This window comes from Mauremys reevesii, linkage group 3 (assembly GCF_016161935.1).
Source record: "Mauremys reevesii isolate NIE-2019 linkage group 3, ASM1616193v1, whole genome shotgun sequence".
Classification (NCBI taxonomy): Eukaryota; Metazoa; Chordata; order Testudines; family Geoemydidae; genus Mauremys; species Mauremys reevesii.
In genome coordinates, this window is record NC_052625.1 from 141,647,997 (window position 1) to 141,671,647 (window position 23,651).

The 23,651-nt window shown below is 40.1% G+C and overlaps 1 protein-coding gene across 4 annotated transcripts in view; it reads right to left on the reverse strand.

The window, feature by feature from the left end:
* ANKRD6 (ankyrin repeat domain 6) overlaps nt 1-23,651 on the reverse strand; it is a 171,920-nt gene that overhangs the window by 31,909 nt on the left and 116,360 nt on the right. For all 4 annotated transcript variants that reach the window (XM_039531907.1, XM_039531910.1, XM_039531909.1 and 1 more), the window contains 2 exons: nt 22,882-23,153; nt 2,752-2,850 (listed from right to left, as the gene is read on the reverse strand). In XM_039531907.1, the coding sequence (XP_039387841.1) occupies nt 2,752-2,850; nt 22,882-23,001 (219 nt within the window). In that variant the 5' untranslated portion in view covers nt 23,002-23,153. The remainder of the gene's footprint in view (nt 1-2,751; nt 2,851-22,881; nt 23,154-23,651) is intronic.

The window sequence follows — 23,651 nt, forward strand, 5'->3', positions numbered from 1 at the left end:
TACCATCTGAAAGCAAAGCAGACATATTTTAGCTAACACATTTCATCTCAGGCAGTCCTGTGACAATCCCCAAGTTGGGAGTTTTATTCTCCTTCCCTCTTTTCCCTAAGAAACAAACCCAAACAGCACCACTCAGAATGCACAACAATTCTTGGAGCTCTCATTATATCCAGAGGAGATATCCAGTATAATACAAGGGGACCCAAAAATGGAATTCAATTCTATGAACATAGGCTTTACAACATAACCACATTTCTAGTTTGTTGTTAAAATTAGTCACAGTGCTTGGTACAGCATCACACTGTGGTGAACCAGGACTTGGTGAAAGTTACAGGAAAAGTGAATGAACTGAATATATCTGCAAAGGAGTAAGATTCACTCTTTGGCTGATGTAATGATAAATTCAGATTTGCAATTTTCCCAGCATGCCTACTTTTATCAGTTTCTTCAGAATGCAATGTTAGATGTACAAATAGCACAGATTTTGTGATAGCATTCAAAAAATGCCAGTCCCACTGAGAAAATAGTTCATTTCCCCCCCCCCCCGCCCCTAAAATCCCGCCTGGTAAATAATTGGCATAACTTGGATTCTCAGAGTAGTTACCTTACTTACAGGAAAGCTGACTGTACTTATATATTTTCTGTAATTTCTTTATAACAACAATACTCTGCACTAACTGTGCACATCACCATTCATGGAGAGGATCTGAAAACACTTGACAAATATGAATTAATCAAGCCCCCCGATATATCTGTATATCAGGTCTTAGCCCTATTTTACAGAGACGCAAACTGTAGCAATGAGAGGTTAGGAAATGGAATTACTGACTCAAGAGCAACTCCCTTAGTACAATAGTGGTTGCAGAAAAATCAAGGTTACAAGCCTGCCAGAGACTACCCTACATTTCAGTGTCAGTGACCGCTAGAAATAGAACCCAGCTGTCTAATGGTGAGATTTTTCAAGATATTTAGGCACCTAAAGATTCAGACAGGTGTGTGGTGGAAGTTTCAAAAGCACCCAATGGAAGTTAGGCACCTCGGTGCTTTTGAAAAAAATCACACTAGGTGTCTATCTGCATATTCAGGCACCTAACACCTTTAAAAATCTGGCCCCTAATGCCTAGCCCTGCATTCTAAGCACCATCGCACATGGCCTGTGAGAGAACCTAAATAGTGCAACTGTGCGGACACCGCTCAGGTCAGGTCTACACTTCAGTATAACCACCAAGGCCAGCTCTACTGTTTTTGCCGCCCCAAGCAGTGCGCCAAATTGCCACCACGGACGGTGGGGGCAGTCTGTGTGCCGTTAGGGTGGCACACGCGTTTCCGCGGCGGAAGCAATTCGGCGGCAGCTTCTGTCTTCAGCCAGAAGACATAAGCTGCGCCGCCGCGGACAGCTGAACATAGAAGCTGCCGCAGAATTGCTGCCACCACGGAAACGCACATGCCGCCCTAACGGCACACGGACTGCCCCCGCCATCCGCGTCGGCAATTCAGTGTGCTGCTTGGGGGCAAAAACACACAGACTGCCGCCCCTTGCAGATTGCCACCCCAAGCACCTGCTTGGGATGCTGGTGCCTGGAGCCGGCCCTGATAACCACATTGATCAGGGGTATGAAAAATCCACACCCTTGAGCAATGTAGTTATACTGATGTTAAATTCCACCCCTCTCTCCCTCCCCCTGCCATGTAGACAGTGCTACGTCAGCGGGAGAGATTCCCCCACCGATGTAGCTACTGCCTGTCATGGAGCTGGAGTAACTAATCTGATAGGAGAGCTCTCTCCTGTTGGCTTACACCATCTTCATCAAAGTGCTGCAGCATTTGTAGAACAGACCTCTTGGGTCAGAGACACAAGTAACAATGTTAAGACTCCTGGGAGCAGGGTCATTACTCCTATCCCAAGCTGGAGCACCACAGAAAAAATCAGAGGCAAAATTACAGTCTGTTAACAGGACTCAGCAATGAATCTGGACAAGTTTATTTCAATCTGTTAAAAACAATTCAGCCTAACTCCTTTGTCAGAGTGAGAGACCTAAATTGATGATGCAAATAATTCCAATCTCTCATCATCTAAGCAACGTTTTCCCTAGCATTCAGCTCTAGCATTACCATTGTTTTCATAGAAAAACTGAGAAATACCAATGATTTACTTTTTACTTTTTGAAAACTATCATTTGCTAATTGTAAGGATGATCACAAATAACTTACACTATTCATTTATCATCCCAGGTTATGAGAGACAGGGAATAACTCATACTGCAAGCATTACACTGGTAGCCAATTTGCTGCGGTACTGTACACTACTTCAGGCCAATTGCTCATTTTCCTGTGCTCTCTGGAGAAGAGCTTCTGCATTTTGAAGTCCTCTCTGTTGCAAACATTCCTGGCAGATTATATCATGTAAAGTGTTTCAATGGGGCTCCTGTATGGCACAAATGAGCTCGTATTTCCATGTATGTATCAAATGGCAGGCAACATCCTCTATTACTACTCACTCAGGCCTGGAGTAGAAAGGCATCTTTTAATGCTCTGCTACAGCTTGAAAATAAAGACCAAGCTACTTATCTGTAACACTACATTTTACTATGACTCTGATACAGTTTTACTTGTCAAGCTTCAAAGGTGGGAGACTGATTCTGTTCTAATTTCACCCCACCTTTAAGAAGCAAAACGCTAGCTCTGTTCAGAAACTGAGTCATTGATTGGAAGAGCAGGCCCCTTGGTATAAGAATGGTTGCATCTACTTACATCATCCTGAATGTCCAGGTCACAGCCTGCCTTCAGCAAAATCTGCACAACACGGAGATGCCCTTTGTAGGCAGCAAGATGTAGAGGGGTACGGCCATGCTGTGAATGAAGAGAAAATACTGATTTTTGTAGATCACTGGTTAATACATAGTATTCATCAAAACTTACCCCCGGCATTTCTTTTCTTCATATTGGTCTGTTCACACCTCTGTCTGGGAAGCCTACTGTTTAAAGCTGCAAACTACTACAAACCTTTACATGTTCATTTTATAACAGGACTTCCCTTATTTTGTGTGTGTGTTGCAACTGCCTCCTTCCCCTGCTGCTTTCTGCTGCATTTGGATTTATTGGTACCATCCTTGAGACAACACCTTGTTGCAATAATACAATAAAATAATACAGTAAAAAAAAATTTCAAGAAGCTCTGCTTCTTGCAAACTCTGATCCAGCTCTGCATTACAATTCTACAGTAGAGCTTAATCAGTTTTTTGCTTCTGTCTTTTCCACGGGACAACCATGGAGGACTTTCAATTCCACTACTAACTCATCCCCTTAAACACCCTTCCAATAACACACTATATTGCAAATGTGCTATAAATCATTATAAAGACAGTGGTAAAGTCTTGCAATAGAAATAAGCATTAGAATACTGATGATTATGTCAGCAGCTCCCCTTTGAAAGAATGACAGATATGTCACATCTAGCATTGCCACCTTTCTAATGGCTGTAACTGGACCCCTGAGGCCCTGTCCCTGGCCCACCTCTTCCCTTGAGACCTCACCCCTTCTCCACCTCTTCCCCCAAGGCCCCGCCCCTGCATGCCACGTGCCGTCGCAAGCCACACAAGCAGCCTAGCACCGGAGGCAGGGATGGCGGCTGCTGCTGCTACACTGCCTCCTTCCTTCTGCTTAGGGTTGCCACAGATTAAAAAAAAGACATTGTGGCTTGTCCAATGGCACCCAGACACATAAGCAGAAATCTGGACTGCCCAGGTTTAAACCGGATGGGTGGCAACCCTAGTCACAACAAGTGACTCGAGTTAACATATGTGATAGCCAATCCCTTACTGCCTATAAACTGGGAACAAATGTCTCAGTCTTTCAGATATCACTTATTTTACTACATTACTAATCCCTAACCCATATAAGCAGTGTTTAACACAGTATTCATCAGAAGCAAATCTACAGTTCAACTGGGGACAGGTCCCCTGATGGCTACAGGGAACAGGAAAGTTTTAATTAGTAAGATGCAGAAATGATGTACAGTTTTGGGGGATAGGAGAGAAGGAAAGTAAGAGCTGACTTTAAAATAAGATTTTTTAAATTAGGAAAATTGCTTTTCCCAGCAAGTGGGTTATAAAAGTCTACATTAAAATGACAAGAGTGGAACGTTGTTCAGTTTTAATTGCACTCAACTGGATTATCATCTGACAGACTTTAAAAAGAGAACACTACAGAAAAATGGGAGCAGCTGCTGCTCCTAAGGAAGACACTGGGATATGTGTTTAAGAAGAAGGTTCAAAGTACAATCATACATTAATAGGTTCATCAGTACAATAAAGAAGAACGAAAATAAGGAAGTTTGCTAAGATTGTAACCCTAATAAACTAAATTAGAAAATATCAGCATAAAAGGAATTGAATGTTTAAGTAAAATAATTAGTTTCAGGAATGTGAGGAGTAAGTGAAAGACCTTAAAGAACTATAAAACAAGAATGTTGGAAGACTGTCCAACATAAGTTTTATTTCATCACAGTTCCTTAAGTCAAGTAATTAATAACCCAATCATCTACTAGACCGCCCACTCTTCCATCGAGAATCACAATTCCTCCACCCAAAAGCCACCAGTAGTTAATAAGTACAAACTGATGTTTTAACCTGGTCTAGATATTCTTTGTTTCAGGAATCCATCAGGTTTATTTTACTATGATTGAGCAGATTAAACTGCACTAGTAAATCGAGCAACAGAATAAGTGAACACCTCTAGCGCTGAGTGACTACTGGTGGCCTTCAGTAACTGGAAAGGAATAAACCAGCCATTAATCATTATTTATTATTTGTATTGCCGTAACGCCTACGAGCCCTAGTCATGGACCACAGTCCCATTGTGCTAGGTCCTGTACAAACACAGAACAAAAAAGGAGTCCCTACCTCCAGGAGCTTACAATCTAAGTAAATTCTTGGGGTTAGTAAGAAACTTCCCCAATGGGAAGGTTACTCCGTGCAACTGAAGCATTGATTGGAGATAGAATACTTTACTAGATAGAATACTTCACTGTTCTGGTCTGGTATGACAATTCCTGTGTTCCGAAGTAGGTGGTTAAGGCCTGGGACACAGCTTCCATGTAATGAAAAAATGTTGAAACCTTCTTCTCTCACAGAACTGCTAGAGGGAGAACCCAATAGCAAATTAATTAGTTAATGATTACACAGCACTTCAAAGATGTGGAGAGTACTAGTTAATTGTTATTTCCCTTTTTAAAACTCAAATGAAGGAAAAGTTCATACCCACTCCGGAACTCAAATATTTCAAAGTGCAAATATTTTCTCTGGTATTTTCCCCCAAATAAAAGTGAATGGCTCATTCCCATAGAGCACATTTTGGTTTCAGGTCTCTGAAGCTTTGCACACAGCTTGATTTCTTCTTTCACAGTCTGCCTTTGAAAACACCTGAGGAAGAAGTAAAGCTGCATAGGCAAACTCAATAAACAAAACAGCCAAAACAAAAAGCCAGTGAGAAGACTGCCACAAATTAAAAAACGTCACAAACAAAAAGTGGTAGCTTTGTTTAAACAATGAATAACCTACTGCTTTTACAAGTCCAACCTGATCTAAAGATGGCCTTTATTAAGCCTGTAGGTAAAGTAATTGCTGGCCCAACTGCATGGAGTACATTTCCTTTTATTTTATTACAGCTTGGAGGAGATCCAAGGCTTAGTGTCAGTTTCAGGTAACTTAATAGCAAAAGGAAAAAGAGAGTCTCTAGGCAACATTAAAAAAAAAAAAGGCCAGATTGACAAATGATTCTGGGGCATGAATTGAATGCTTAGATTATGAATATGGATTCAAACAAGTTTAGGCTTATAGGTTCTTTCTACATTACTTAATTACAATAAATAAATCACATAATCAGTTGTCTCACTTCCCAGTAAGCTACTGATACATCACCATAACGTTTGATTGCAGTCTGTGCATGGAGCGGAAAAAAAGCCTGCTTGAAGCCAGCTCACAAGGGAGAGCAGTGTTAACTATGTGAATATGTTCAGTGGGGAAACTTTCTGATAAGATAACCATCTCCAACTAGTGAAAAAATGCTGCAGTGCAGCCAAAGATATTTTGTTAAAAATAAACTCTGAAAGGAAGATGAAGAATTTATTTTAATATGAGAAGATGTTTACCCCTTGGATCATTTTCCTCACTCAGCATACCTCCCTGCGCACATACACAACACACACATACCCCTATGAGTTATATGAAGATCTGTGAAACATACAAATACAACTCAGGAAATTCACATTATGGGGGGCATGCCATTGTTAAACTGTCCATTGTGCACACGTACTGTGACTATTATGGTACGTGCTGCATCATTCAATGACCTGAGGCACATAAAATATAGTGGCTCCAATGATTTACTAATCTTTAGGATACTAGCTAATCCCTAGGGACCAAATTCCTCCCTGGTGTAACTCTATTGACTTTACTGGGGATGTATTTGGTCTCAGGTTAACAACTCTTTGGACTGGCCAGTTTCTTACTGTTTGGAAGTGGACAATGCAGGAAAGGGAAAGGGGATTTCAGGATGCTGGGAGGTGGAACAAATTACAACTTTGGGGGTAGTAAATCTGTCTGCCCGGTGCTTTTCTGAAGCATGCAGAATATTTAGTCCTGATTTACCCTGTCTCCCCTACCAGTTACCTCTCCCATCGTTTTCTCCCTGTCTGTATTCCTGTCTCACTTCCCCCCTTGCCTACCTCTTCTTGACTCCTTTGTCAGGCTGCAACTAAGGGGTTAGGGGGCCATATCAGGAGTGAGGCCACACACATGGGAAAACTGGCATGGAGCCAACTAGCAGTGTGACACCAGGCAGGCAGGGCTGGCAAATGAGAAGAAGCAAATGAATGGCTTATAGTTGGTTGTAGACCTGCAGGGCCTGGTAGGGAAGCCTAGTTCCAGTGCTAGGAGATACTCATGTCCTTCATGCCCTAGGGCTAAGGAATCAACTTCAGGGCAACTTAAAATGTCCTTGCTTTGGCTCATCTGTGTCACTAACGTACAATATATACCACATCACTTCGTGCATTTCATTTCCAGTATTGGCAACCCCTAATATTTGAATATCATGAGCAAGGCCCCAAAAGCTCCTGAGACTGGCTTAAAATTCGTAAGGTTTACAAATAATAAATTTGGGGTTCTTTTTATTTGCATGATGGCTTTTCAACTTTCAGGGTTCATGTTTCCAACCTTATCTCTGCAACTATGAGGGCTAGAAACAATTCTTTTAATGAAAGCAGAAATTCTAGTGTTTCCATATGACTTCAGCGCCCAAAGCTTTAAGAAAAATACCAGAGATCACGTGTCTCATGATAAAACTGTAAAAGTCGGAAACTGCATCTCCTTTTTATACCCAATGGCATTAAACCTGGAGGTGCAGAAGGGAGGTCTAGCAATGATACAATCTGGAGAACCAAGAAAACTGAATTTAGGTCCAGAGATCAAGCTCATGCTCCTTAGGCCAGCAGAGTCTGGGACTATATGAAAAAAAACCCCACAGCAAACTCAGTGTAGGAGAGAGCTTGGGAGTCACTCTCCAGCAGCCCCTCTCTGGCTAACACAAGTAGCAGTGCTGACAGACCTTGGAGAGAGAGAGGTGTCCCACTCTATTCACCTGATAAAAGATCAATGCCATGTCTGCAGACCCTGGCAGCAATAGAGCTATGCTTGCATGATTCTGTTCTTGTCTTCTACGATTCCATGTCAGAATGGTGGCACTAGAGTTGCAGCTTTAATGGGGAGGTACTGACAACACAATCTCACTTGGCTCAAATTTGTATTTTTTTCCCTTTTTAAAAGGGAGCACCCTACCCACAATGCTTGGGGAGAGAGGAGAAAGAAAATGAGTCTCCCATTTGACAGTAGTGTGTCTTTCCTCCCCCAGCATCATTTGCCATCCTCCACCATGACACCAGAGAAGGTCTTGTGTGAAGGCATATATGCAGCAGCGGCTCCAGGCACCAGCGCTCCAAGCGCATGCCTGGGGCGGCAAGCCGCAGCGAGCGGCCTGTCGGTCCCTGTGAGGCTGGCAGTAGGGCAGCCTTTGGCGGCTTGCCTGCGGGAGGTACACTGGTCCTGCGGATTTGGCAGCCATTCGGCGGCAGGTACGCCAAAGCTGCAGGACCGGCAGACCTCCCATAGGCAAGCTGCTGAAGGCAGCCCACCTGCTGTGCTTGGGGCGGCAAAAAAGCTAGAGCCGCCCCTGCATATATGGTTGCTCACTGCAAGAAAGGCTGTTGTCATGGAGGTGACTGTGAAAACAGACACAGGCTTTTTAATATGCAGATCTCTGACCTAATAGTTTTTAAACAGTTCAAAAATATTTTGATAGAGAGAGAGAGAGAGATTTCAAATGGAGCTGTCATGGTCTATGATTAGGGTGACCAGATAGCAAGTGTGAAAAATCAGGACAGGGAATGGGGTGGGGTAAACAGACACCTATATAAGAAAAAGCCCCGAATATCAGGACTGTCCCTATAAAATTGGGACATCTGGTCACCCTATCTATGATGCAGATATGAACTGGGGACTTTAACAACTTAGATTAATGAGTCAATAAAATGGTTAGTTATATAAATATGTCTGTAGGAACTTTTATTCAAATGTGAATTGTTGCCTCAGGGGGACACAAGTCATGTAAATCCTTCTCAGCTGCTAATTTATTGACAAAATAGATTAGAACTCTTGCACTGAGACTCATGTCAGTGCAGCAGCTGCAAGTGCAGGGCCAGATTAAGACCTAGGCAAATGACTAGAGCCCAAATTCATATGGGGGAGGAGGGAGAGGATTTTTTATTTTATTTTAAACCAACGTGGATTTGCACACAAACTGAAAGAACTCCCCTCACATGAGTGGTGGTGTGATCTGGCGCACGGGGTCACAAAGCCACTTACTCAGGTGTGGGAAGTTCTTTCTGTTTGCACACAAATCTGCACCAGTGGATGACTGGGTAAAGATAATACACACAGCTGAGACTCACTTTGCCATTGCCAACAGAGTCAAGGAGAGAGGAAGGCACCAAATAAAGAAACTGCTTCTTTATTCGACAAAGTGGGGTCCCAGAAATTTCAATTGGTATTCCATTGTTTAACAGTGCGATTAAAACTGCGATTAATCATGATTTTTTAATCAAGATTAATTTTTTGAGTTAATCATGTGCATTAACTGCAATTAATTGACAGCCCTAATAATAAGTAAATGAAAAGATTTTGGGGTCTGTTCAAAAGCATCTTGCAGTCCGGATTTGGCCCATGGTCTGTCTATTGACTACCTTTGAGGTAAAGTAATGTATGATTTTCTGTTGCAAAATGTTGTTCCATGTGAGCAGCACATGCTTTGGTAATTTTAATTTTTTTTCCTTTTAAACATTCAAAGGCAATAATCCACATTTGTCATCTAATGATCTAAGAACAGAGTTTCATAAATATAGCTGTCAAAAAACAGGTTTATATTTAGGCTTATACCCTGTAATCAGTTCCATGAGACCTTTGTGCCCATGCAGAGGCCGGCTACAACAGTACCATGAGAATGCCTATTCTCACTTTTGGTGACATTGTAAACAAGAAGCGGGCAGCATTATCTCCTGCAAGTGTAAACAAACTTGTTTGTCTGAGCAATTGGCTGAACAAGAGGTAAGACTGAGTGGACTTGCAGGTGCTAAAATTTCACATTGTTTTATTTTTGAATGCAAATTTTGTTTGTTTGTTTTTTTAACACATAATTCTACATTTGTAAGTTCAACTTTCATGATAAAGAGATTGCACTACAGTACTTGTGTTAGGTGAACTGAAAAATATTATTTCTTTTGTTTTTTTACAGTGCAAATACTGGTAATCAAAAATAAATATAAAGTGAGCACTGTACACTTTGTATTCTATGTTGTAACTGAATGTAGAAAACATCCAAAAATATTTAAATAAACGGTATTCTATTATTGTTTAACAGTGTGATTAATCGCGATTTGTTTTTCTAAATGCGTGATTAATCACGATTAATTTTTAATTGCTTGACAGCCCTACTTATTATCATTATTGTTGCTTTTTTAATTATTATTATTTTCTCTGGAGGCTGGACCTTGACTATACCTTTGACCAAGAAATTTGAACCTTTACAAAAAATAATTGACTACCCCTGCTTTACATGATTGCACTCGTATCTTCATTTCTTTCAGCTGTTATGCTATGCTGACATTGTAGTTTATTCTCAGTTCTGTTTTTAGATGTGCCTTTTTATCCAAATTTTAATGAAGTTTGAACACAAAATCTAAAAATCTTTATCAGATTATTTCAGACAGTGGTTAAAGAACTGAATAAACTTTTAGACTGTTAGCAATAAATGACCCACTCAGTGTTGGCAACAAGGGACTCCATCCAAAGCCACTAAAGGCAACAGAAAGTTTCTCATTGAGTTCAGTGGGCTTTGCATCAGGCCCTAGATGTTTGTGTTCTCATTTGTAACTTCATTTTCTTTTGATTGTGTTGTCTTGAGTATCTCTTCTTTTTAAAGAAAAAAATGTTTGCAAACTGGAGAAACACAAAAATAATTACTAAAAGTACTGGTGTTTATTTTATTTTGGTACCTTTTTAATTTAATAATAGAGGATTATTTTCAAGATCTGTTAATAGTGTGTGCTCAAGCTGAAACCTTATTGACAGCTCTATGACTATCATACTATGTGAAGTGCCACCAATGACAGGCTAGTCATAATGCAACGAGTTGAAGGATTTAAAAAAAAAATCAGTGAGTTAGCTACAAAGCAAAGTGATTATAACCATTCCCTCGTGCAATTCAATTTTATAGATATGATTTTAACTTTAAGATCTGCAGAAAAGCTATGCTCTGTTTTACCATGAAAAACATACTTTATAAACCCATGATACTGCAGTGACTATGTCAAAATAGCCAGTACTATGCTAGCACTGCCTCTAGCAAATCTGGTTTGTGTATAACAGATAAATTACACACTCGTGTGTTTAATACTACACAGATTTTTCCTTTGTCATATTTATTCTCACCATTAAGTTCAATGAGCCCACCTGGAACATGTTATACATTCCCAGTGAATCCAAGTATCAAACTACACACATTACATTGTGATGAGCGCCAGACCTTGTTACTTAGGTCGACTTACCCCAGTAGTGAAGACAAGCCCTTGGAGAGGTGGAATACTGGGGTCGACCGGAGAGCACTCTGCAGTCGATTTAGCGGATCTTCACTAGACCCGCTAAATCGACCCCTGCTGGAGCGTTGATCTCCCCGTAGTGAAGACAAGCCCTCAGTGTGCTTACCTCCTGGGATTGCCGCTTGGGTGAGTCTTCCTTGTTTTAACAGAATGATTGTTAGGTTTAGCAGATTTCTCCTGTGATGTTCTGTCAAACAGAGAATGGCAACAACAAAAAAGCATCTGTGACTGGAGTCCTAGTGGGGAGCCAACTGTGGTCACACTCAGTTAGGGTGAACTGCAAAGAATGGGGCAGACAATCCCCAAAAAACTGGTGGATATTCCAATACTTAGATACTTAGACAAACCAGCATAAAACAGCTTTTATTACCTCACTGGTTACTCAGAAGTGCCAACAACACAGTTAATAATAATATAATAATTGGAGATATACCAATCTCCTAGAACTGGAAGGGACCTTGAAAGGTCATCGAGTCCAGCCCCCTGCCTTCACTAGCAGGACCAGGTACTGATTTTTGCCCCAGATCCCTAAGTGGCCCCCCTCAAGGATTGAACTCACAACCCTGGGTTTAGCAGGCCAATGCTCAAACCACTGAGCTATCCCTCCCCCCTTAAAGTTCCCTTAAAGTGATCCAACCTCAGGCCCCCATCCAGGTACCTATATGACAATTTCTGAAAATCTTATTTCATCATATAAAAAAAAAGGTTCTACCAATCCCAAAGGATGGGACACATTACTGCCCAGGTTAGTGAATGTTTCAGATCTTACCCAAATACATGCTACAGCCAACTCTTATTAACGAAACTAAAATTTATTAAAAAACAAAAGAGAGGGAGAGTATGGTTAAAAGATCAATATACATACAGACATGAGTTCAATTCTTAAGATTCAGATTCATAGCAGAGATGGTGAGCTTTGTAGTTGCAAAGAGTTCTTTTAGTAATAGTTCATAGGTTATAGTCCAATGTCCAAATATCATATTCGGGGTGTACCAGCATAACTGGGACCTCAGTCTTGCGACAAACTTCCCCTGATGAAGCCTAAGTAGATCTGAGATGACAGAATCAGGACCCAAGGATCTTTTATACAATGTCATGTCTTTTGACAAGTTGTGAGTTCAAAAGGTAATTAACATGACTTTGAAGGAGGTCCATCACTGGTACTTAGCTACAGAATTAACATAAGGCAATTTGCTTGTTCCTCCACCACTCACAGTTTATTTGCTATCAGGGTGGATTTGATTTAAATCAAATATATTTAAATCACAATTTAAATCATGATTTAAATCACTAGTCAGGAAGACTTGATTTAATCATGGATTTCTACATGAAAGTGCATTCTTGTTGGTTGTTATAATCTTAATACATATTCTTCACAACTCAGAGGTAGATGTAGGTTTCATTTTTAAAAGGTACACACTATACGTTTTTTAAGTGATTTATTTTGAAAACTTTTCAGATTAGTTTTACAGCTATATCAGAAAATGAATGATTGTTTGGTTATTTCATTTACCCAAGGTAACTGAAGCAGATATTTATGAAGTCATTGGGAAGAGAACTATGTCCAATTCAACAGGTTAATCATTAATATTTGGAGGATCTTCTTGCCATGCTGTATTAGGGGGAGAACATCACCAGACAGATATTAAAATTTTATTTAACTAAAACAACAACATTATGTATTCTGGATTTTTTTCTTCAATAGCAAACATATAATATTTTAACAAAACAAGCATATGAATTTTTGAATGTAGTTAAACATTCAAGTTTTTTTAAATCAGGTTTGTTTTTGTTAAAATTGTTTTTAACTAAAATAGTTAAATGAAATATTTTTTAAAAAACAAAACAAAAATTTAATTGACTCTGTCAGCCAGGTCAACATGAGAAACTTAAAATATTGGCTTCTGCAGCTAACTCAGTCGTCTTCACCTTCATTTTCCTGTTTGTTCATAATCTGGAAAAGAAAAACAAGATTTCTGCTTTTTCAAGTCCCAAACGATTTCTCTATTTGGAATGAATTAGTCCAAAGGAACAAAATATTCGTTCTACACCGGCAGAAGAAGCTACTGCTGTTAAAAGTGAGATTATCACTTCAACACTCTCTGAATCAAAGTGTTTAAGTGACTTCCACCAGTTCACTGGTGTGACTTTCTTTAAAACATTATCAGCAAACATATATTTCTTGAATGGTTTACCTTAGCTCTAAAGTTTATTATAGTTGGCACTATGGAGGGATGATTGCTAGATGTCCATGTCATAGCCAACTCCTCCTTCTTCAGCAGTTAAGATTTGACCCTGGTACCGAGTATTGAGAATATTTGCAAGAAAATGAGCTGAAGATAGTGCTTTTCCTCTTCGTTTTTTAAATGCTTATAATTTAACTCTGTCATTGCATATTTCTCTTTTTAAGATCTCACTCAGTTCCTTCCAAATTTCAACAGCATCAGCAATAAAACAGCTATTTCCCTGCATTTTGTTCAAGGCTACAGAAATAGGCTTCAGGGTACTCAGCGTGTGTTCAACATTTCTCTTAAGCCAACTTTGGCTGTGACAGTGCCATCTATTTTTTCACGATTTTGTTCACAAACTGTCATCAGATTAGGCCAGTTCTTGATATAGTGCTCAAAACAGTCCACAGCTGAGTTCCAGCGCATGTCTGTTGGGAGAGTTAGCTTGGTTCCTCCCACTTTTTTCAGAGCAGCGGCTGCAAAGTGGTTGTTATGGAAGTATTTTGCAATTTCAACAACATTAGCCTTTATTTCTGGAACACTGAAGTCTTTGGCTAGGAGGTGCATCAAATGAGCACTGCAACCATATGTTATTAGCTTGGGACTTTCTTCACTCTCTTCTAAATGTCTTCTCATCTTGGATACATTTGCAGCATTGTCTGACCAAGCTGCGTACTAGACATTTGAATTTTTGTTCACAGTCTGTTATGTAGCTTTTACTGCTACTTTTTGTAAGTATTCTGCTGTGTGTGTATTTCCTGATGTATCAATTGTTTCTGTAAGGAAGACATTCCCTTCCTCTGTTGTCACACAAGCACATGCAACAGAACCATTGTGGACATTGCTCCACCCATCAAGACTCAGGTTTTGCAATTTCACCCTCTAAACTGCTCAATGTCTCTTTCATACACTTTATCCAGCAATTTGCCTGCGACATCTGCTCTGTTGGGTGGACTGTATCCTGCTCTTAATGATTGAACCATGTTAATGAAGTGTGGGTTCTCAATCATATGGAAAGGAGAGTTTGTTGCATTAACAAACCGAGCAATTTTTTCATCAATTACCTCTTTTTGTAATCTGCTGGTTCTTATCGCAAACTTATCTAGGGTTGTTTCTGGATGATGGAGATTTTTTTCTTTTTGCAAAACGTTATATACTGTGGCTATGTGACATACACGGTGTGACTGAAACTCTATCATTGGCAGATTAGTCTGAAACTATAGAAAATGATGGTGATCTTGAAGGTGGTTAGTCTTCAGAATCCTATGTGTTGAGGATGGATGCTCCTAAAAAAAATAAGTCAATGCAGTTATTTAATTATTATCATCATACTGCTCATTTAGTATTACTCATTGTATTCACTGACACTCAGTACTACTTTAAAAGTGAAATTGTAAAAGGAAGATCTGCCTATTTCAGCTATTTATTTTTTATCACAGCTGCATCTAAAATGGTAGTACCATAGTACCATAGAGCAACAACTATATTTTTTGCTCAAGCATGAGAATTCAAGAATAGTCCAGAAGGAAGACAGGAAGTCCTTAAGGAAGAAGTATGAAATAAAAAAGTTTACCAACCTGAAGATCCTGTAGTTCAGACATGTTCCTTTCATCATCTTCAATGCAGCTTCCTCCTGAGAAGGAACACTTCTCATGATGTTGTTCAAGTCAGGAAACCAGGCCTTGCATTTCTTTGTTGCACTCTTTGCATATTGCACTCTTTGCATTTTGCACGCATTCCTGTCTTATCCACAGGTAGAGGAACTTCATTGAAATATTCCCAAACTGGGTCTCTTTTACAGCTTGCTGCCATTATAGGTTTTCCCTTCTAGTGAGAGAATGGTATGGTAGATCTCCAATCAATGAAGGCTACACTCAGAAAAAACCTCAACACTTCTGGAATATGCTGCTCAAACAGTTTCACTTTTGTTTCTACTGCCTGTCCCTTCCTTCTCACATTTATCTCCAGGCTTCTCCTCATCCAGATCTATTCTGCCCACAAAAATCTTCTATTCATTCAACTTTTTGAAACTTTGCACTTTTAGAGAGAGGTAAGAGATTGACTCTGTGTATACAAATTTACAGAGGGACAATAGGATTGAGGTCTGTTATTTCTCACCTCTATATATTATATTATATTATATTTATTATATAAAAACATTTATGCTGTTAACAAGCATGTTCTCTCTGGAGACACAAATCCACAGTTTGAGAACTGCAAAACTAAGCATCTCTGATGGTATCTTCTAGACTGAGCACTGAGTCCCATTTGATAGATAGAAAGATTAACCTAAATATTCTATACAGAAATCTCTGGCACCCCATAAAATTGTGTCCCTAAATCCATGAACTATTGGAACTCATTTACAAAACTTTTCTTAAAAATTACATGAATATATTGTCTCATACTATAGAATTAGAATTTATAATCCCTATTCCATGATGAGATATCTTTGAGCTATAATGTATCTTAATTAAAACGATCTTTAAGATAGGTTTTCTCCTAAAAAAGCATTTTATCAAAAAAATTGGATTTAAATCAAAAAATTGATTTTTATCCACCCTGTTTGTTATACATTTCAAAGAGAGAAGAATACAGAGCTATTCCATGTTTACAATTCATTTCAATGATAGGATGTTCTTTTGACCTCTGAAGTATCAGAATTACAGCATATACAGGGACTGTTGATTACATTGTCGACTCTACTCATACATATGTCAATACACAAAAACACAAACTTTACCTCCCCACACGTCTTTTGAGGGTTATTTATTTAGCAGGACGTTTAACCCTTTCTAGCCATGCATCACAGCATGACAAACTACTCTTTTTTTGCAATACAACCAGTGAAAACAAGCCACCTCAAAACTTAAGAGTAAACCTCTCTGATGTCACGTCTCAGCTAACCTTGGGCCTCATCCTCCAAACACTTATTACACAGCATAGTCCCAACTACTGTGATTAGTCACAGCGGTGTCAAAAAAATAATTCTGTGACTTCAATGGACTCACAGTAGTAGTAACTACACTCAATAGTTAGAATTTGCAGAATTAGGTTTGTAAACTGTAAGCTCTCGGAGTTAGCAGTATGTCTCTCCTCTTTCTGAGGAGCATCTAGGATACCCATGACACCAGCTACAAATGCAAAACACAAATCACATGAGTTAAAAAAATGTTAGAACGGGATTAAGGGTTGCTATGGAAAGCACTCAAGTCAGAAAATGCCAAAGTTTGGGTTGACTGCATAACCGTCACACATGCACTACGACATATTCTTTAATTACAAGACCATATATTATTATTTCTGCCAGTTCACTGTCTCATTGAGTGAGGAGGTCACATGGTGCCCAATAGAGGGGAGAGCTGTTCAATATTTATTTGTACCCTCACTGTTCAATAAGGAAAGGTCATCTCATGCACTGTGCACTGTACAAGACAGGCTGTCTCTAAACACCTACACAGCCAAGCATCCTTCTCTACACAATGTCCATCCAAAACTGGACATACTTATAAACAAAAATGACCTTTTAAAATGATACTCTAGCTGTTGCTCCATGCGGCAGTGTAGCAGGGTGGATTCCCTGCTCCGGGGTTTTAAGGGGTTTGAAAGCAGCTTGGCAGGGTTTGAGAGCTGCTGCTCTCAAGCTGGGCTGATTGGGGAAGTAGCTGCAGCTGGGCCACACCCCAATCAGGCCACAGCTGGCCCCTATAAAAGGCTATGAGCCAGGAGCCCAGACAGTCTCTCTCTGGCTATAGAGAGAGATGGGCCTGGCTGCTTAGGAGCTTGAGACTGGATATCTGAGTGAAGCAGGGCTGGGGAAGGCTGAGGAGCTGGGAAGCTCCAGCCTAGAAAGCCCCAGGCTGCGGCCTAGCAGTGGGCCAACAGGTACTGTGGGTTGCAGAGGGCAACCTAGGGGTAGGCCAAGGCAGCAGGTCCAAACCCAACTTTGCCTGTGATGAGTAGGCTGATACTGCAGTCTGCCCCAGAGTGTGGGGCTAGACAATGACTGGCAGTAGCCAAATACTGAGGCAAGGTAGGGATAGAGGGTGGGGGTTCCCTGAGACAGAAAGGGAGACCCAGAGAGAAAGGGGTTACTGCTAGGGGGCAGCACCCCATGTAAAAGGGCACCGGGTCCAGGGAGGGACACGGGGGCCTAAGAACAGGTGGATCACCAGCCTGCAGAGGGTGCTCCAGGGCTGGACTGAGCTAACTTCGGAGAGCAACCAGTAGGAGGCGCCGCAGGGGTGAGTCGACCCGTTTACAGGCAGCTATAACAGCAGCAATCAGAAGTGGACACAGAACACTAATTAAATATACTTACAGAATTCACTCATGCCTAATCAAAGAGAAATAAAACTTCAATTTAAAACAGTCATCCATTAGTAACTCTGTGTACATTTTTATAGATACACAGGATTGAATTACAGAAGTACCTGACTTGCATCATCAATTTCTCCTCCTAACAGAAACAACCCATCACAATCCAGAATATTGGCTAACCACTCAGGCCAAAAGGGACAACAGTACAAATAGAATCTTATGAGGTTCAAGGGGAGAGAATTGTCAAGAAGTAAGTGTTAGCTGGGACCAGGGGTGGGGCTATTGATGTGTACCTGCAAAAGAGGGGTATTTTTGTTCCTACCCTGTTCCAGCAGGTACTCTGATTTTTGCTCTGTAGTAGCAGCTCACCGTTTGTGGTGACTGCTACTTTGCAGGATTAGCCTCATTGGTATTATTTGCATTTTCACAGCATTAATTAATTGTAATGTAAAATGGGAATGGTAGTGTGACGTTTCACTCCATATTCTTTATGAAAATATGCTTATGATCTAAATACAACATAGCTGAGATATACTTTATGCAAAATGGCTCACATGAGAGATCATTGGAAAGGTTATAATTTACTGAATGTGATTATCCAATTTGTATTCCTTTATCATTTCTGTATCTGAAGTTAGGAATATTGACTATGTATCTGTATTTCAACTATGCTACTTTGGATGATGCCCGCTGCTAACACTTCACGTACAACAATGGAAAAGCCAGGCAGGGTGGATGGCCCATCAGCGAGGACAATGTACTATGAAAAGGCTTCGGCCTTCCTGCGGACACTCCATACTGCCACTGACTCATGGATGCTGTGACACTATTAGGTCAGGTGGTCTTGTCACCTGCTACTAAATATTACCTGGAATTTCTTGTAACTTTCCACTGGAAGGGAAAGGTCAAGTTTGGGAAACAAACGATTCCCACCTTATGTAAATCCTATATAAGGGGCGAGGGGGAAGAAGGCAAAGGGGGCTCCTCTTCATGGCCTGTCTGCTCAAGAAAGACTGCTAAAGCCAACTGAAGGGAAGGTGGGGGGGAGTCCAGACTGAGACGGGGTCCAGTCTCAAAAGAAATATAACTGGAACTCTGAAACACAGAAACTTTGCAACCTGCCTAAAATAACACTGAAGGTGAGAAATTACATTTTGTAACCTCTTTCTTAAGTATATTGAGCCTAGCTTGCGTATTTTGCTTTATTTGGTCAATAATCTGCTTTGTTCTGTTATCTCTTATATTCACTTTTGTAGTTAAAAAAATTGTTTTGTTTATTATTAAACCCAGTTTCTGTACTTTCTAATGGGCGGGGGGTGGGGGGGGGAAGAAGTTGTGCATATCTCCTTCCACATTGAGGGAGGGAGCAAATTTCATAAACGCTTTGGGTTTGTACCCCTTAAAAGGAGTGGGCACCAGAGTGTTGGGGCGAGTCCCTAAGGCTGAATCTCTGTCTCTCTCTGCAGCTGGGCATGGGCCTGCCTGTGTGCTTGGCTGGAAGAGGCTTGTGAGCCTAACCCAGCAAGGCCAGGTAAAGGGGACCCAGGCTGGCAGAACAGGCTGACTCACTTAAACCCCAGCACATCAGGTGACACCCCAAAGGGCCCAAACCCATCAAAGGCAGGTTTTACAGTTTATTTTAACTGAATTTTTTTGAAAAAGCACAGCACAATAATTACTACTGCATAGCTGCAGAAATATCCAAACCATGGCACTTGGAAAGCACCATTTACAGTACTTCAGTGTAGAGCCACAGTAACAGGTAACAAAGCCCAGGGAAGTAGAAAAAGGGGAGGAACATATGGCTCAGGCTGTCCCTATTATATTTTAAATATAAAACCTGAAAAGAATCCGACTGCCCTCAACTCTTATTGACTTCAGTGGAGGTGCTGTATGCATGCAACTCCTATGGACTTCAATGGAAACTGACAGTCTCAGCTGAACACACTCAATTACTAATCTGACTAAAACAAAAGATAAATAAACCTTTGAGCAAACACAGCATTAATGAAAATTATATTGAATTTTCTTTCTTTAGTTTTATTCATACTATGCAAACATCCAGCCAATGCAAACAGCACTTTACATATAGACACAGAGCGCTGAATGAAAACAGCATTTTGCAATAAAACTCTTGCTTATTGAAGCAGCAATGATGTGACCTTTCATTTTTAGGATAAGAGAATTGGATTGGCATGCCAGCTAGCCAGCATTTTAAATGACTTGGTTTTGAAAGGTAAACAAGTCTCACTTTTACTTGACTAGTGCCCAATAAATCAAGTGAGGATAAAGAACTATAAAGAATTTCTAGACAAAGAGTTTGCTCTAGAGCCCAGCTACTTCGGGCAGGCATAGTTCTGCACAGTGTTTTGTGAAGGCAGCCACACTTGCCAGCACACATTTGCAAGCTGTTTTGTGTCCTGAAGTGCTACAGAACTTTTCCTTTTCCTCCAAACTCAGGGTCTGCTTCTGCACTTCTTACTCCAAGAAAACTCTTGTTGACTTCAACAGGAATTTTTTCTGGGTAAGAGGACAAGATCAGGGCCCCTGATTGTGATTTCTTTTAAGGGTAAATCTTATAGAATGTAATGTCAACTCTGACAGCAAAAATTGATGAATGTAAATAAAAGAGTGTAGAGTATAGATCAGGCATAAAATACAGATGTGAATAAACAGATCTTTATTTATGGTCAATTTTGTAAAGACTTTTGTGTTAGGAAGGAAGAAGAGAGAGAGAGAGAATCTGTGTTTCAGTCTCACTAGAACAATCAGCTATTACATTATTATTATTACTACGCAAGTTTGAAAAATGTAAATCGGTAATAGTTATGGAGTGATGTGCCACTTGGGATAAACACTAAGCACCAACTGAAGTTCACACTGTAACTCATGCCATGTGAAACTCACCATGCTTCATAATTGGTTATGAACTCCAAACTAATACTAAGTCACACATGGAAACTGTCAATAATTCATAGTTAAACAATATTTGTAACAAGTCATTATCCACTGATCTCACATTAGAACCATAGTTTACATTAACTAATTTCATGGAGTAGTTAAATCAGCTCCATGGTTACACTGGAAACCATAATGCAGAGCACTGGATTTTGCAGTTGACATTATGTGGAACCAACATTCAAAATTATAGTGGGGATGGGAGTGTGTAGTGTGCCTGCTGTTCCTCTAATCCTTTCCTTACCGTCAGAGCCCCTTAGAGATCCAAAGTTGAGTCCTCTTATAAAACTCTCACCATCATTCAAATATATTTCTTTAGCCAGATCAAGCCAAGCAGAGATTGTTGGACAACAGTCAAAGTGAGAATTTTACTACAGCTTTTCACATTCACTATGACTATGGCCTATGCATTGAGTGTCACCATACCAACAAGAGGCCATCTGGTTATGGTGAATAAACAGGAAAAACCCTGTAAAATTGATTTTTCCACAGGGCACTCTGGCTTTAAAAATAAATAACTATGATCCAAACATGGCAAAGGGAGCTTCTCAGAAAGTAGGTGTCATTGATCGATTAATTTTAATCTATTTTTGCACCTTATTTAATGTATTCACATTTTCTGTTTAAAACCTACTGGCAGCACTTAGAGCTGTGTTGTGGAGGCTAATATTCACAGTCAAATTTTGTGTTCTCAATTGATACATGAACGTAATTAAAACTAAATATGCCTCAAGGCAGCATTTTGCCAAACAATAAGTCTGTCCCAGATCTGACAGACCTTGCAGGTTTAACCCAAGCCACTTCCACCTCCCCAACTAATTTTTTTAGTTTTAAAATTCTGTAGCGGGCCACAGACCAGCCTTTTGATCTCTCACTCTATCACATTCCCTCTCTCTCATGGCTCCTGCCTTGCACTCAGTCCTGCAACATCCTAACTAGCCTTGTGACTAGGCAGTAGAAAGCTGGCAACAAGCCTCATTAGCAAGCAAAGGAGGTTCCAGTGACAACCAACTATATACAAAATTAGTTGCTGGGGTGAGAGATGCAGTCAGCTCCTTCCCAGGCAGCCACTGACCTATTCAGATAAAACATTCCCTCACACATCACTAGGTGTGAGGTAAAAACCCTTGAAGGGTTGGTTGTACGTCTTCTCTTCAGCTCCTAGAAGTGTTTTTCCTTTAAATATTAATGACACTTTTTCACAGAGAATTTTGGCTTGTGATTTATATGGTGACCACTAGGAAACTTCAGAGGAGAATGGGAGCACTCCAAGTTTTTGTGATTAAAAAAATAAATAATTTTTTAAAAAAAGGAATGAGGGGGAAACACCATTTTTCATTAGTATTCCTCTCACATTCAGATTTGATTAACAGAATATTGAGAAAATCATTTCAGGCCTATTTGTTTTCAGATTCAAACTCTTCCATCTTTAGCTCTCAGACTGAGCAATTTTTCATAGGTCACTTGTATTATTTGCAATTATTATTTATAACATAGTTTGAGCTGGCAGTAGCTTCGTTTCAGCTGCACTCTTTTTAAAATCTTATTATAAATCCTTTAATACAGTGGGTCAAATCCTGACTTTCCAACCCTGGAACAGAAAATGAAGTTTATAATCCTCAGCCTTGGAATTGCACTGAGATTGCACATTAAGTGCAGCCAGAATTTAGCCCATTATATCAAAGGACCTTTCTCTTAAAAAACAGTACATGATTACAGCTCACGTACCTTTATCTTACAAGAACAGGAAGCTTTTATTCCTTCCCCTCGGAAGGATACCTTGAGCTTTTTGCACAGCCTCAAGATCTCCCTTCCCCACCAATTTTTTCTCTATGGTGATGAATTTTAAAAGCATGTTCATTCCTCAAAAGTCAAAGCACATTTTAAAAATGTCATTGCACAGGCATCCAGCACAGCACATATTTAAAGGTCCAGTATGCAGCGATGCTCTGTATTTTCCCCTTCTTGGAAGCAGAGAAGGAAAATAAATGTATTATTTCATGTTAATGCTGGCTAATAAATGCAGATTTAAAGAAAAATCAAAACACTTTTAATCCCTCCCTCCCCAATATGTTTAAATTTGTAGAGTAACAAGAACATTATCACAGACAATGGTTTAGGATTTACACTAGTTCCCAGGGAATTTGTAAAGAGTTTTTCTCTTGTTACCTTGGTAACTGCTACCTTGGCACCCTTGTTGATAAGCTGCACCACATTATCCACTTGGCCTTTGTACGCAGCTATGAGAAGGCGTTCTGAAAGCACGGTGACCGCATCCTGCTGGCTCATGAATTAGGAGAGAAAGGTTTCCAGGGCAAGCAGTGGACAAGTCCCTTCAGTCCAAAACGAAAGCTTCAGATCAGTCCAAAGATTGCATGCAGAGGCGAAAAAGGACCCCAGCTGGCTGGAAGGTTAATTTATTACTATGCCATCTTCTGGACCTAGTGATTGGAAAACAAAACTGCCATCAGCAACATTTTGCAAACTGAAACACTGCAGTCACTCATCACTGAAACTCTGAAATGCTCTTGAATTTTCTTCAAATCAGAGGAGGGCTATGGGAAAAACAATCGAGCATCCTACAGGTGTAACTATTGCATTTCTACATGCAACATACAGGATTTGGATACAACACACTTTTATTGTATCCTCCCACCTTCTCTTTTGTTTCTGTCTCAACCACATTGGCATCAAGGATACAGATAGAATTATGGTCTCGTATAGGTGCCAGCTTCATACCATGGTGATGCTAGAAATAATCCAGAGATAATGCACTGTAGAGAATGCATCGTTTTGTAAAGTACTCCAGGGAGATTATTTGTGAGTCAGATCTTCCCCAGCATTCCCGCTCATTCACAAAAGTACTCTCTCTACTGCCTCCTTTATTGACCCGCTCACTTTGTTTCTCATAATTTAACCACAAAGTATATTTAAATAAA